The 16,598-nt window shown below is 41.9% G+C and overlaps 1 protein-coding gene across 1 annotated transcript; it reads left to right on the top strand.

Annotated features, from left to right (window-relative positions):
* Nucleotides 1-937: 937 nt before the first annotated feature.
* Nucleotides 938-15,732, top strand: rnd3a (Rho family GTPase 3a). Its single transcript, XM_003440852.5, has 5 exons — nt 938-1,321; nt 1,630-1,717; nt 11,005-11,114; nt 12,276-12,410; nt 12,586-15,732. Exons 1-5 carry the CDS (start codon nt 1,172-1,174, stop codon nt 12,832-12,834), a joined length of 732 nt encoding a protein of 243 aa, XP_003440900.1. The 5' UTR covers nt 938-1,171; the 3' UTR covers nt 12,835-15,732.
* Nucleotides 15,733-16,598: the final 866 nt, after the last annotated feature.

The following is a 16,598-nucleotide window of genomic DNA, read 5'->3' as shown; positions in this document are numbered from 1 at the left end:
ATTATGGAATCATAAATCTTTATTACCCTTTGCCTTTTAGTCAGTCATGCTAAAGAAAGTAAACAGACAGTGTGTGTATCATAGACTGACTGTGACGTGTTCCTTAACTCCAGGGGCGGGGCCTATGTTCATGACAGTAACTCCATTACCATTTGTGCTGGGGACAAAAAGCCTGTATGAGACTTGGATGATAAAGGGTTAATTCCACCTAGTTACAGCAGCAGCAAGGTTATTTTGCTTTTGCTTGCCCATGTTTAGTTACACAGATAACTGAGTGATAACTCTAAGCACACCTATCTTCATGACTGCCCTACAAGGACTGATCATTTCTTGATTTGGGCTACATTTACTTGCTTTACTACATAGTCACAACTCAGCAGAAGGACTTAAGGGCTGAACTGTGGCTATAAAAATAATAACTATCTATATTTTATAGATGCATTGATGTGCTGGGTAAATATCAGCACGGGCCTTGTTGACTTGTATTTGGTATATTGGCAAATAAATAGCAAATAAACTGTTTGCATGTATCTGCTGTATTCCATCAATTTTAAAACTTTAATACAGTTTTATGCTGTTATGTTGCAGATTTCCTATTTCATAGTTTCAAGACAGGCCAGTCTTTATTTTTATCACTATTTTATAAAATCATGTTATCTAAAGGAAAGGCAACATAAATAGTTTGAATTGCCTTGTGCTGGTGCTGCTCTTCTTGTAAGTCTAAGTTTTGCGCAAAATTCTTTTTTTCAGTGCTTCACAACTATTTCACTCTAAAAATTGGCAAAGGGAAACTATAATCTGATTTACTTTACTGATTAAAAAAATCTTAGTTTGTGTTTTATTGTTTTGATGTTGAAGCTGAGGTCTGTGTGTAGTCCAAACGGGGGCGCCATCACGGTGCCTGCCCCGGCGTGCGTCTGTGTGGAGGCTCGCTGGACGAAGGGAGGGACGTGCCTCATCCCGACGGAAGGAGAGCCGCTGCCATTGGCTCCTGCGACGTTATAAATGTAGGCAAATGGAATTTACCGGCTCAGAGCAGGCGGAGACACCGGGGGAGGAGAGCAGGCGCGCAGGCTTGGAGGCACCGAGACCAGCTGCTTCTCGACGGTTCACACACACGCACACACAGGATTGGACTCATTTTTAAACTCTTTGATCCCGACTCAAATCAATGAAGGAGAGACGCCCGTGTCAGAAGTTATCTCTGAAATCCAGCATGGATCCCAGTCAGAGTGTGAAGTGTAAGATAGTGGTGGTGGGGGACAGCCAGTGCGGGAAGACTGCGCTGCTTCACGTGTTCGCCAAAGACTGCTTCCCTGAGGTGAGACCCTGCAGCCACGATGCATGTTAATAACACACACAGATACCACGACCAGCACATCTCATTGTTCTTCTGAACCTGGCTGTGTCACGTGGATTGTTCCAGTAGTGATGAAGGACATTCATGTTGTAGTGCTTGATACGTGTTGGGATGAGTTTTGGCTGAAATCCAAACGTAGTAGTACCAACACCTTTGTAGTATACGATCGTGTTAATAGGGTAATAAATCTAACGTTGCTCAGTTTCTTCAAAGTTTAAAACCTGGCAGCTTTCCTCCCTGACCTCCCCTCTTCTAAATGTTTCCCGCAGAGCTACGTCCCCACTGTGTTTGAAAACTACACAGCCAGCTTTGAGATCGACACGCAGAGGATCGAGCTCAGTTTGTGGGACACCTCAGGTAATCCTCACCTCCAACAACCTCTCTGTCTGACTCATGCTCCAAGTGTCACCTTGTGCCAGTTGTGGCGGTGGTGTGGACATGTTCTGACACGCACCTCGGTGATCAGTCACTCTCCAGTTGCTGATTTGAATGATATGGAGCTAGTTTATTATTAACTTTGTGGGGTAGAATACACCCATGTTTGACTACATCATAAATAAATAACAGGTTTTAGCCCAGAATGTCCAAATCAGAGACAGGAGAGTCCCAGGGCAGCTTTTTTTCTCAAATAATGAAATTAATCTGTGACCCATTTTAATCGATGTAGCACAGTTAATCCTTTCCCATAGTCTGGAGTCGCTGTTCCTCGAAACCGCACGTTTCCCCTCAGATTAGATCGGGGCTTACCTTTTACCTACATGGAGACGTTCAGCCTCGTAGCTCAGTTCGAGCGCAGAAACGCCTCAGTGGAATGGATCTGATTTATGAATTCCTCCCAGCTGAGCAAAGCTCAAGTGGAAACAGGAAAGGAAACATAATGATAGGCCGAACGGAGCTCATATTCATACATCTGGTGAACACACTTTGAAATTCATCCTGCTTCCTGTGCTTTTTGGGAAGGTTGAGCAACATTGGCTCAGCAGCTTTTTTTCTTTTTAATCTCCTGCGGGTTAGACTTTGTGTTTGGGGTCTGAAAACCAGCATCGTGTGTGTGTGTGTGTGTGTGTGTGTGTGTGTGTGTGTGTGTGTGTGTGTGTGAGTGAGTGAGTGAGTGAGTAAACAAACCCATTTTCCCATCGATCATTGCCTGAGCACTGAATAGCACAGCAGTGAGGTGTATGTTTCATGTGTGTGAGCATGTGGTGTTTGTGTGTGTGTGTGTGTGGGAATGAGAGGAAAATCCCTGGCCTGGAATTCCTGAGTGACGTTTGGGTAACTTGAAGATCGAGGTCAGTTTGAGATCTTTCTTTCTTCCTTTGGAAACACGCAAAACATCAGACTGGAAAATCCAACAGCAGCTTCTTAAAAGCCAGATTTCTGAGCAGTTTTATACTTCAGAGCAAATGAAAGTAAAAGCATCTGCAGAGTGGCGCTCCTTTGCCGCCTCAGTAACTCTACAAGAAAGTGAAACAAGGACATCAAATTGAAAATTCCTTCATCTCTCCAGTTTTGTGTGTAAATGTGGAAAGGCGAAGAAATGAAAACTGGCCCGAGTGAGAATTTTCTTTTATTGAATTGTGTTGGCTGCTTGCCTGGAGCCATTTTTCTTTCTCTCTGTTTCATAAAAGGAGTGTTGGGGGGTGGTTTCCTATTAGATCATTGGATTTTAGAAGGTGCCAGATACCCCTATACCAACCCACCCCCTACCTTCACTCCAAACCCACACCCAGCACACAAACACACACACAGTGACCAATTGATGCAGCTTTCAGCTTGACTGGTCCCTTTTTTTTTTTCTCCTTTTTTCTTTTGAAACCCCCATCTGCCACAGCCAATCCAATTGATCCCTTATCTCCTGAGGTGTGTGTGTGTGTGTGTGTGTGTGTGTGTGTGTGTGTGTGTGAGACCCAGGCCTGCACTCTGACAAAGACCAACACGAAGGGAGGAAGACAAACATTGTGGACTGCCACCCGCTCTTCCCCTCCCTCTCAAACACACACCTCCACACACACACCGAGGTGGTCTTTGTTCTGCAGTGATGAGTGGCCTAATGAGCAGCCTGCTGTTTATATGTGTTTGTGTTTAAATGGGACGGTGAAGGGAGTAATTCGGCCCATTAAGGTAAATTCCTGCCAGTTATACAGCCTTCCATTTGCCCCCCTCTCCCCAACCTACTTGTCTGCTCTAGCATTGCCACCCCAGTCTCAGGGTGAGGTCCGCCGGGGCCAAGGCGCGAGCCTTTGATGCTTCTTTCACCAACAGGGGAAGTGGTTTACGTTGTCTGCCTGTCTGCCTCCGTGTCTGAATGAGCAGGAAAAGTGCTTGTTTGAGAGTCAAACAGGAGGATAGGAAAACCGCGTGGGTAAACAGAGCAACCCCCGTGGCTCAGCACCTGCGTGCCTTAGGTCTTTTCTCGTTTTACAGAGTGGAAATGAGCATGGATTATTTTTTTCAAATCAGAAAATCCACCAAAACCCCCCACAAAACATAAAAATACCCCAATTCAAGCATCAAATTCTTAGATTTGGAAAGCAACCACCAGGTAGGAGTTACCCTTTTTACAAATGATGGCTCCGACTTTTGTCCCTTATTCATTGGGTTTCATTTTTAACCCCTTTGTGTTGGAACAACAAGCAGAAAACAAAACATTCACACAGCTTTGGTTTAGGTGACCCATTTCTACATACATTATATTCGCTCTCTGTTTTGGTCTCCATCAGCTCCTGCTGTGACCACCAGCTGCTAGCCAATCTGCTCTGCTGTGGCATTTGTTGTTTTTAAAAATGTGTCCTAGCTTTTTCTCTGAAAACAGCTGCTTGTTGCACCTGGAAACAGTCATTAAGAAAGACCAAGACTGTAAAGCTATAAGCAGTTAGACCAAAACAACAAGCTAAAGATGCTAAAAGGCCAAGTGGTAGAGCTAAGGGAGACCGGAGACTTTCTTTGGTCATATGACCTCTTTGTTTATATTAAAATGTCGATGAAAGCCACTTCAAAACTGCTGTCGTTTCATTTCCTGTCAATCAACTAATTGTTTCTGTGCTAATCCGAGGCTCACAGAAGATTGCTTTAAACTGATTTTGCACTTTTCACAGTTGAAATATTCATAATATACTTACGCTGGAACTGAGCTGCAGGAAACGGCTTAGTATTTTCATACTTCCGAAATCGGTCTGGCACAGTTGTTCCAACTCTTAGGCAATTTCCTAAAGCTACAACAAATATGTTTTCAAGCTTAACAGGAAAATACAAGAACTAGAGGACTTTTCCAGTTCTAGAAATCCCAATGGGAAACATCAGACCCAGTGGATCTCATTTGACAATATTTATCACAGGGAATATATATGGGGAAAATAGTTTTTTTTTGTTTACTGCGCACATTCAAAGTTGACCCACTTTGCAAACTGGGAAGAAAGACAGATAAAGGAGTTGTAATGGAAGATGCATAATGGCAGAGCTTGGTCAGAGCAGCACAGATCATCCTTCCCTTCTATAGTTACTAGAGCATATCACATGTCCTGTTTCCCATGTAGTGCAGGACAGCTTAACTATGGGACTTTTGCATGCACTCAGTAAGCTCCTCTGCTACTCTCTCTCTGACACACACACACACACACACACACACACACACACACACTCCCCCCCAGTCTTCAGTCTGTAACCATTGTTGGATTGGATCACATTTCTGGGCTCAGCGAATTGGAGCCGCATGTCTGGCATTCCTCAGACTAAAGGTTTCTACTTCCTCCTCTACAAAGACCCCCTTTGTACCCAGCAGGCCCAGATCCTCAGCCAGTGAAAGAGAAGTGGTGTGGATCACTAAAGCCTTACCTCGTTTCCAGAGGGGAGAAATTGAATCACGGTAGAATTTGCCGACTGACTGTGGGATGGTGATGGTGAAGCAGTGTATGAACTGAAGGACAGTGGGTTCCTGGGAGAGATTAATGGACTTCCTGTCTAATGTCATGGAAGGACTTTTTTTTTTTTTTTAAACACCTGACATTAAAATCCATGTCCGGCCTTCACACTGAGCACTTTGCATTCTTGGCTCCCCGTGTACATGTGTCCTGCCAGTCCATCACTGAGAAACATCTGACTGTCCTGAATGCTTCACCAGCATCCCTTATGGCCCGACTCTTGACTCTTACCCAATTGGCACTTTGTTATTGTGGCCAAAGTAACCTCTCGAAAGCTTGTTTAAGTAAAGTTTAGTGTACTTTTGGTCAGCTCATATCTCAGTGTCTTTTCAGGAAGTTTCTTTCAGCTGGATTACACAATTTGAGAAGTGAAATAGATTTCCTGTTTTCAGCCCTTTTTGTGGACTTTTTATTTCTTCAGTTACTGATTTCTTAGACTGTATCATGGCTCATGCAGTGCCATATGATAGTATTGTATCTTAAACAAATTTAGCTACACTGCAATCGATCCTAGTGTAACGTAATGTGCCGTGATGTACTGAAACAGTACAGTATAGTGTACAGTACTATGCAGTAATCTTGAGCCACCTCTAGCTTCTTTATATTTATTGAAACATGAAGAAATATAAATGGAAATCCAATATATGAAGGAAAACAGTCAATCTTTACAATTTCATTGAGCTTGGAAGGCAATATTTGCTGAAGCATTTGGGAAGTTTTTTGTCTTTTAATTAAGTAGTCTTCAGGAATAGTTCTCCAGGCTTCCTGAAGGATATCCCAAAGCTCTTCTTTTGGATCTTGGCTACCTTTTTGTTCTATTCTGTCAAGATGATCCCACATTACTACAGTAATTTTTAACTCCGGGTTCTTGGGAGGCCAGGCACTTTCTCAATAGTGGATCCAAATCTAAGAGCACTTGTCTGCATTTATAATTCCATCAGTTTTGACAGTATTCCTGACACCGCTGACTGAAATGCAGCTCCAACCCATGGCAGAGCCTCCATCATGTTTAACAGATGGCTGTAGACACTTGTCGTTGTACCTCTCCTGTAACATCCTCCATAGATGTTGATGGTTTTTAACCAAAAATATCAAATTTGGATTCCAAGTCCAGCTTTTGTGTACCTCAGCCTTTTCCCAGAAAGCACAAAAGTACAGTTATGCCTGTCAAACTGCGTCATGTGTCATTATGACACATGACACACATTTATAATGATAAATCTTAATGGTTGGTCAGCTATTATATGTTGCATAACTTTCAATAATGTACTTTTTAAGGTATTAGATCACGTTGTAGTGTATCATAGTGAACTTTAACATAACACACATGCACAACAGGGGCGACTGTGTCTCAGGTTGCACCCTACACATCCAGTAGGGGAGTGTGAGTGTGATAAAAGTGCTAGGCTATAGATGGACGCACTGTATAAGTGGGTGGGACTCGTAGTAGAAAGTGCTTTGAGTGCTCAAACTGAGTATAAATGTGCTCTATAAGTACCAGTACATCCAGTTACCACTTACATGTGTTAACACAACATACCAGTGTGTTACAATGCTATTGCTATATTAGCATTGGCTATTAAACACAGTACAAAATACACTGAATTATTAAATTGCATCCAAAGATATCTTTTGTTAACCTGCTATATTTGAGCATATTTTGTGATACCAAAGGTTACTTTAATAATCCTTCATGTCCAGATTATAGATTTACAGCAACAAATATCATGGTAACCACAGCAGCTACAGCAGATAGTCATACGTGTATAAGTGTAAATTGTAGCGCGTGTGCTTGGCAGGCGAGCGGTATAAACTTGCTGTATTTCTAGACGTGCCTGTCAACGTCTGTTGTTTCCACAGGTGTCCCCCCAAGGCCTAATGCCTCTTTTTATGTATTTACGCACACACAAGCTCACCGCCCAGCAGCTCCGTTCTGCTCAGCTATGTTAGCTATGCAGTAAACCAGCAGGCCTGCAGATCTGTTGCCATACCTCCAGACTGTAGACTGTCAGCCGCAGCTGGCTTACCTCAGGTCTGCATGTGCTTGTGTGAGATAAAGCAAAAGCTGTTATTGTGTGAAGTTGATGTCTTTAACATTATGGAATATTTTATGAGATTGCATGAATAGACCAGAATGTATTTTCCACATCATTTCATGTAGATTCATTGCATTAAGTGGTGCTTTTTATCCAAGCTATTGTGGAAAGTGGGCTGAAAAAGCACAAGAGCTTTATTTATTCCTTGATCACGACCACAGTGGGCATTTAGTGGCATTCTACAGTTTCCTCTTATGTCATTGTGCCCAACAGCAAGACACAAGACAGGCTATGGTTAATAGAAGGCGAGAGAGGATGGAGGACATATCGAAAGGACAGAATAAGGGAGGACAGGGTGTGCGTCTTTCTTCCAGATTTAGAGATCCTGTGGGAGAACAATGACAGGAGCTAATTAGATGACAGTTACCAGGTCTTTGTGTGTGTTAGCTGTGGGACTTCCTCTTATCTTTCCACTTGGCAGGAAGATGACCTCAAAGCGGAGGCTGGTCTCAGATGCAGAACTAATGCAGTAACGACTCTAAACAGCTGACAAAGAGGGAAACATCTGCTATTAAAAGTTATTAGCAAAACACTTCCACAGAGGGTCGAATTTTAAATGCACCATGTTGAAATTACAGCTCTCGTTGGATTTAGTGCATTTATAGCAATGAATAACTTGCAGGTAAATTCACAGAAATATGTGCAGACATAATAACACAGCAACTTCACACTGCAGCTCAGATACGCATTTCCTCTCATTAGGTTAATAAAAACAGTCTATTCATTGTGAAATGTCAACCGATTCTACAGCATGCCCTTTTAGTCGCAAGGTTTTATTTTTCCACTGATTTGTTCCAGGCTACAAGCACTGGAATAAAAAAAATCGAACAGCCCATTGTGGTCATGATCGATTGCGAGAAATAAATTCTTGTGGGGGATACCACATTCCCCCTCGCCTTGTATTTCCTGTGCTCCCTTGATAACAGTTCAGCATCTGGCCTTTTGTTTAGGTAGTATCACCTATCAGGCGGCTTTCCAAACCACTCCGAGAGCCAGTGGGAAATAACAAGTTCCCATTCAAACTACACTGTTTAGATCAAGATATCAAAATAATTTATTCAGTTCATTCCAACACAAGATTTTAGGAGCAGGTACAGATTAATAGGGAGCAAAAAACTATCAGATTATATGCATCAATGCAGACACGTCTTTGATAGGCCAAGATCGTAATCATAATCCTTTTTGAGCCAATATATCAGACTGTATAAGTTAGCTCGTGAAGGTTAACTTTAGTAATAGATACTGTGGATTTTACTGTTAAGACTGGAAATACTTCATTTGTCCCATGTTTGGGAAAGGCGACCACCTTCTTGGGAAGTCCACCACAACTGTTAAGGAGTTGAACGGATACACACAATATACCGAAGAGGGTGATAAATCTACTGCAAAAAAAAACTATCCTGAAAACACACATGTGGCTACCTCGACATGATCCATTGCGTTCCTGAGGTCGTGTTTTGAAGCCTCGAAGTGGATTTTCACTGTTGCAAAGACTGGATGCGACAAGAAAGGTGGTTCTGACTGAGAAACCACATGCTTATTGGCTAACGACTTGTGATTGACAACTATCAATTGACCCAAAACAAGTGACTGAACCCATGATCTCACCAGAAGTGTGCACAAAGGTCAAGACAGGTCTCAGACTTATTAAAAACAAAACAAAAACTCTTTCACCAACTAGTCTTCCTAAGAAAATACAATGATGAAACCAGTATGAGGTTGCATTTTTTGTGTGTGTGTGTGTGTGTGTAACATCTGTAAACTGATGTCGAAGAGCTTGGCTAATTATGACTAGCTTATCTGACAATGTCCGTCCGTACTGTTTTGATAAATGTTAGCAACTGCTAAATATTTTAATTCCTTTCAATTGTTAGCAAGAATTGCTAGAAGTTGTTGCTAACTTGCTATTCATATAGCAAATTAGCAAGAACTGCTAGCAAGAATTGCTAACAATTGAAAGGAATTAAAACATTTAGCAGTTGCTAATGACTGACGGCTAATGATAGAAAATGCAAAATAATGCATCATATCAATGTCTCAGCAGCTTTTCTCCTCATTCTGTAAAATGATTGCGTTAGTTTACATTTTAATGTAATTTTTAGTTCATATCCTGTACATAGCTTGTACTCAGTACAGCCTGTACATACCTATAGTTATAGAATATTCACAACATACTTCATACCGTGTACATTATAACATACCACAATAGACCCATTTCTGTAATATACTTGCATATCTATATTATTGCTAATATATATTGTAATATATCTATATCACTAAAGCACTTCTGGATGGATGCAAACTGCATTTCGTTGCCCTGTACCTGTGACATGTGCAATGACAATAAAGTTGAATTCTATTCTATTCTATTCTATTCTAGTGTAATAAAATGTGTATATAGAAGGCAAAGATGAATTTTTTTTGTAAAAAAACAGTTCTGCCATTAGCAAAGCTTAATGTGCAGTTTTTCATGCCAAGTGTTGAATTACATGCAATATTAATTCTTGTGTAATTCTATATAATAACTGGGATCTCCTGTATATACATGGTATGGAACATTACGGACATGGATATTTGAGATGTCTGTACGCACACTTTAGCCATTGTCGTGCTTTGTTGTGTGGGGTCCAGGCCTGGAAGCATTGTTTAAAACGATGTCATCTCCCATCCAGACTGTTTAGATTAGGAACACCAGCTCTGTGTGTGTGTGTGTGTGTGTGTGTGTGTGTGTGTGTGTGTGTGTGTGTGTGTGTGAACCAGTGCATTCCTGACTTTTCTCTGCAGCCGTGTTTATAAAAGACCTCCCAAGGGAACCTAAAGTTACCAAAAACAAAATTCCCCAGATTCTTGGCAGTCGGTTGTGTGTGTGGTCACTTCTTGCTTGCCATGTGATCTTGACTCACCTTGACATGACGGTAAGCTCCCTTCCCCCCAGCCTCCGACGTGCTTCAGTCAGGCGGTGAGATGGGCGTCGCCCTCGCACATGGTTTCAATTTGAGGAGGGAGTCATTTCCTCGCTCTGAAGTTCTATTCCTTCAGAAAGATTTTCTGTTTCAGTAAACGATCTTGTTGTAGTCAGCACATTTTTTCTACTGATGCGGCACTATTTGTTTTTCTCGCCTAGTTGCTATGGATTATGGCTGAGCTGCAATCATGATGTATGAGAATAACTATCTGTAGTGCTCAAGTGATAATTTGGTCTTCCTTGTGCTTTCTTGAAACAGACTTTGATCCTGCCCCTCACTTGAATACTGTTATTTCATTTGTTTAAGCAAAAACCTTCAATGCCAGACATATTTCAGGTCTTCCAATAAAAAATGAAATCTACCAATCTACCAAGTTTTAAATAAGAACACCTCTGCTAACCAGCTCTGTAATTCAGTTTTCTGTTCTGCAGCTCTGATGGCAAGTTTCTTCTGATGTCCCTTGAGCTGGATCCCTGTGAAGATTATCCAATAATAGCAAAACTGCAAATTAAATCAGGAACATTTATCAGCCTGAGCTGGCCACGTGTTTCTTGGCTGTCTGTTGGAACAAAAGAGGCTGCTCGCACAGTTATGCGTACAGCAGTTTTGTCCTTGCGCAACAGTGTGTGAATGCAGTTCAAGTTTCTTGTTTTCCTTTGTTTTAGGATCTCCATACTATGACAACGTGAGGCCCCTGTCCTATCCAGACTCCGATGCTGTACTCATCTGTTTCGACATCAGCCGCCCAGAAACACTCGACAGCGTAATGAAAAAGGTTTGTTGCTCCTCTCGGGCAAATCCATGCAGGAAACACGTCTTTAATAAGCTCGATTTTTAAACATTCCTCTCAAGTGCTTTGATTTTTGTCTGAACTGGTGACAGAGGCCTGGATCAAAGGTCTGCAGTCGTTTCTTTTTTCTGTGATCTCAGTCATGTGAAGTCGTATAGCTGTAATGTGACTTCAGTGTCAGGTCAAAACCCTGCTGTGGCTGGACGTGTCACTGGCTGATTCTCACATGCCCAAATGTGTGCTGTACATCAAGCAACACAGGTGGTGTCAGTCATCTGACTGGTGGAGAAACGACAAAATGTAAAAGTCATTATCTTCCCACATTAAAACACACCTGGCATGTGCTCGTATTTTTGCAAGGCATTTCCTGTTTTTGCTCCCTTTCTGCCGACCTGGAATGTTTTCTCAAAGCAACTCACGTTTACCAGAATTAGCGGTCGAGACAGAAACGGTTTTGTCTCGCTCATTAGGAACAGAGATGACCTCAGATGCACTGGGATTTTTTGGCCCTTTCAGTCTGCCGCCGTGATGGGTAACATCAGTTATCTAACCATTTGTTGTCTTGTGTTGCACACTGTAATTGAACCTGTTGTGAGTAATTGGGAACACGTCATATACAGCTAATCGCTAAGCTTGAACTGAAGCTTAAAGTGCTTAAAGCTGTGCTAGTCGAAGGCTGCGTTTCAGACGATGAATGCCTACATGAGACTTAACCTCGGTTTAGGCTTTTAGGTTGTTCAGACACATTATACAAACCAACTTCCTCCTCAGATGTCAATGAACTTGATCCCCTGACCAGCCAGACAGCCAGCCCTGAGGCACATTAGCCTCAGATTAAAGCCCCAAGAGAAATACCATTGATCACAGAGCGTATATTGTTGTCAGGGAGGAAACATGGAGATTACTTCTAGTTCCTTTCTAGGGTTCAAAGCAATGAGGGGCTTCAGGAAGTGGCAGCTTTAACCTTTGTACTTAAAGGGCAGGTGTGGGGGGGGGGGGGGGGGGGGGGGGGGTGTATCAAATTCTTTATTAGGGCAACAAACATTTGAACACACTCACAAGAAAAACATTCATTTAAAACACAACATTTACTTTATTTTTATGTCAGAACTCCTGAATTATTGAGGCTGTTTTCCTTCTTCACAGTGGAAGGGTGAGATCCAGGAGTTTTGTCCCAACACCAAGATGCTGTTAGTCGGCTGCAAGTCGGACCTGCGCACCGATCTGAGCACACTTGTGGAGCTTTCCAACCATCGACAAGCGCCAGTTTCTTATGACCAGGTTTGTAGATTAAAAGAACATTTTGAAATGTTAGATGGTTCCAATTTCCTGACTCTAATCAGGTCATTGCCGTGTTTAATTGACCCCTGTGAAAGTGTGCAAATCCTTTCGTTATTGACGCAAGCTCTTTACAAAAAAATAGAACCTCAGTAAGCCTGAACGTTTTCCTTCTTAGGGTTCCAGCATGGCCAAGCAGATCTCGGCGCCCTACATCGAGTGCTCGGCCCAGCAGTCAGAAAACAGCGTCAGAGACATTTTCCACGTGGCCACGCTGGCCTGCATCAACAAAAACAACAAAAACGTCAAACGCAGCAAGACCGCCCGTGCTAGCAAGAGGATTTCACACATGCCTGGTAGACCTGACCTGGCGGCCGTGGCCTCGGACCTCCGGAAGGACAAAGCCAAAAGTTGCTCGGTCATGTGATTGCACAGACTAAATCGGATCAGACTGAGGAGAATGAGGACAGAGCACAGTGCAAGCAGGAAGTTATGGGGCAATGCTCTCTCTCCTGCATGCTAAAGACCCCTTATTTGTCTGGAAAGGGGTTCTATAAGCTTAATTCATGTACATGTTACTGGAATACTCTGCACCAATGAAAACTCAATGCATAGTAAGCATCCCACTCAACGCGGCCCCAACCCCTGCCCCACCAAAAGAGGAAGCTATCTATCACCTGCCTGGGGATGTGACCTGCTTCCTCTGGGAGGACAAAGCGGATGCAGTCAAGGCTTTCCATGCTAACAGGAAATGAGCAGGGGGAATGATGTCATTAGGAAATGCTCATTTATAAAAAGATGCGTAGGAACATGTGGTCTCCTGAATAAGAGCGAGAGCCGGCAATGGGGTGGTAGGGTAGGGGGGTGCTGCCTCGGGGGAGGAAAAAAAGAGGAGCTGCTGTTGTTTGTGCTGGATCAAAGACTTCTTCCTCGGAGGGCTTATACAACAACTCGTCACTGTGGTTTGGAACAGATTCACTCCCACCTCTACTCCTGTAACTGTTAGTCTGTGTGCAGAACAGATTAGAAGATTTATTTCTTAATTTCTTTCAATGGAAACATGAAGCTGAGTGTCCCCTGTCTCTGATATGTTGTCGGTGTAATGTGAAGTCATTGGTGTATAACTGTGTCATTGCTTTATTTTCATCCTGATGAGATTGAACCAATATTACATTCTTTTACATCAGCAGTTATGGATAGACTCATGACAGACTCATGAAAACAAATGCATACTGCAACAGTGCAGGTTAGCCTTTTTTCTCCCAAAACAGAAATGGTGTACTTTAACCCTTTTATTGGGCCCTAAATGGGTCCAGTGAGCTTTAGCTTAACAAAAAATTAGCAACCAAAAATAGAACACTGTATATGAAATATGGACATAGCCACTGTGACTTATCCACAACCCTAATGCTAGCCACAGCCATGTTGGGTTTTTTTGAACGCAAAGTTACGTTTTGGACAAGAAGATGGAGTTGTGACTTTTGCTCCCAGATCTGAGCTGGATGAAGATATATTTGCGTCCAGTTAAGTAACTTGGATTAACAGAAGCAAACCACAGATAAAAGATGGATGTAGCCAGTGTGATTTCATCTACTGATTACTAAGCTAGTTGGCTGCCATCTTGGTGATTTGAACTTCGATTTGAAGCGCAAGAGGCAGATATGACTGAGATACCAATGGAGACCAATGGAGACTGTATATTCACAGGTTGTTAGCTAGTGAACTAGCTAACAGTTATAGTCAGCTATATCCTTTGTTCTGTAATGAGGATCACTACAAGTCTTACTCATTATGAACCAATTCTAGCAATTGAACATATAAAATCAGAAGGTCGTCACAGAACAAAGGAGCTGAGAGCCGTTTCACCTTAGACCTACAACCAGTGTGTTTTTGCAGCCAGAGAAGTTTTCCTTTGCTGGCTACTAAGAAGAATGCAGGTGGACGAGTTATAAAAACTGTTAAGAGGTGTCATCAAGGTTCAAACTGTTTCCTGTACCAGTCTGCAAATATTCTTTTTTTTTAGTTTAATAAATGCTGTAAATATAAGCATTTTAATACAGGAGTCTCTGGGGATGGACTTGCTTTTGAAGCTAGCCCCAAGTGACATTAGAAAAACTGGAGTTTTTGGTATTTGGCTTACTTTTTCATCCTCTGGAGGATCCCCTCGACCTTAACAGGCTGGAATCTTTGCGTCATGAATCACAGCACATTAAAAGAGGATTAAAACAGAAGAAGATCAACAATAACTTTAAATGTCCAAATTGGAGGAAGCTGTGGTTGATTAGCTAGACTGCAAAAACCTCTGCAGGAATGAACCACCCCATGACAGGAACAGTTTGTTTTGTCTCATAAATATCTGCAAACTGTATTACTGTATTGGTCACTGAATAAACGAGGGAGACAACCAAAGGATGAAGAAGCTAGCTGATATGTGGCAAACTTGCTAAAGCTTAATTTAGACTTATAAGCCGAGTCTACCATGTAGCCTGTGCTAGTGGCAGATGGTATTGCCACCATTTGTACCTATGTGGGCTATGTTGACAAAACGTGTAGTTACATTTTTAGTACATTTCTGCACTTCAGTTTATCACGTAGGGCTTTAGAAGAGTTACGTCATACTTATGGCGCAGATTTAACGCAGAAACATACATTCACTGTAATTAGAAGGACTTTGCCCTCTTCAGTATTAAAAGAAGAGGTTATCAGATATTTGGAATACCAGGAATGCCACAATACAGATGACCTGTTTGTTTTTTAAAAACTAGTCCACTTAGCAGTTAGCTTGCTAGCCCTCACCGCACTGCACATTTCACAAACCTCTGGAGATGAATTTTGCTGTTCGACTTTATGCTGTGACCAGACCTTAACTCGAAAAGGATGATTGTATTTTTTTTCTTCCATGGGTCATTTCAGTGTTTGCGTATCATGACCTCCGCAGTACTATCACATAATGTAAGAGATTTGTGTCAATTTCAAAATTAGTCTTTTTCCAAAGTCTTGAGAAACAAGTGTTTTTGAACTAGTGTTTTTTTTCTTCCTCTCAAACAACAGTGCAATGAAGAAGCTGTTTAAATATCAACGGTATTGATGCACTTTTAATGTGACCATCAGCTTCTTAATTAGCTTGTTCAAATGCCAGTGCTGTCACATTTGTCAGCTCAGCGCCCGAGTCCTTCTTTTCTTTTCCTAATCCTTTCTTCCCTGTGTATACACACGTTTTCTTGAATGTTGATGTCACCTTCAAAATGTCTTTGTCAATGTTGTTGCCATAATATTTATTGAATTCTATATTTTTCCCTTTAGAATAAATGCCAATAAAACTGAAGAGAAGTGTGTTTGTGTTCATTATCTTTTTTTTTTAGAGATCTCAGTTCATGTGTTCAGTATGTAGTTTGATTATCCTTCATGGATGGTCAGGTACTGTTAAATTATGCCATGCAGACATAAGATTTATTGTGCTTTGAGTTCACAAAGGAAAGCTCTGATTTGGATGCTCTTTTGCTTTAGATTTCCAGCAGACTAGATGCCTTGCGGCTACACTGACAATTCCAATAGAAACAACATCTACAAACTCCAGTGCATCTATGGGACAACCTCATTTGTGCTTCTGTAAGAGAGCAATGTGCTTCAAGGCATGAAGTGTGCTAGAAATCCATTCAAAGAACCTAAAAAGGTGGCTTCAGCTATTGTGCTTTTTAAGAAAGATTCTGTACAGTCATTTATTTACTCTCCCATCAAAAATCCAAATCTCATAAATTAAAGATAACCAGCTTATTGTTCCACGACCAGACTGTTACGATCCCCCCACACCCCAACCCTTCCCAAAATGCATGTGAAAGTATGACCAATGTGGCAGAAACTTGACCCCATTTTAAGGGATTAGTCAGCAGGGGACAGATTCTAATCAGAATCAGGTTTTCTGTAATTAGTTTCAGAGTTTTCTGGTACACAGTGGCTTGATTGCTGTTTCTTAAACATTTATTCCCAGACACAGCAGTTTCACTGTGATGCCCATGCCTATTATTCTCACTTTCACATACTCAGACACGCTGTTTTGACAGTAAACCCAGGATGTTATGTAAGCAGAGGGGAATCTGGCATAGTAAAAACACCCTTTATACCAAAATCAGATGCGGACACCTATGGAGGCCCTCCTCCATAGGTGTCCCTTCATTCCAGCTCCATCTGAGT

This window comes from Oreochromis niloticus, linkage group LG23 (assembly GCF_001858045.2).
Source record: "Oreochromis niloticus isolate F11D_XX linkage group LG23, O_niloticus_UMD_NMBU, whole genome shotgun sequence".
NCBI lineage: Eukaryota > Metazoa > Chordata > Actinopteri > Cichliformes > Cichlidae > Oreochromis > Oreochromis niloticus.
Note: the sequence above shows the minus strand (reverse complement) of the source record. Positions and strands in the feature narration are given on the sequence as shown.

Excerpts from the sequence above, each read along its gene's own strand:
- rnd3a (XM_003440852.5), top strand. The coding sequence starts at position 1,172 with ATGAAGGAGAGACGCCCGTGTCAGAAGTTATCTCTGAAATCCAGCATG. Across the intron at positions 1,718-11,004 it reads CAGTTTGTGGGACACCTCAG|GATCTCCATACTATGACAAC; the intron begins GTAATCCTCACC and ends CCTTTGTTTTAG. Across the intron at positions 12,411-12,585 it reads CGCCAGTTTCTTATGACCAG|GGTTCCAGCATGGCCAAGCA; the intron begins GTTTGTAGATTA and ends TTTCCTTCTTAG.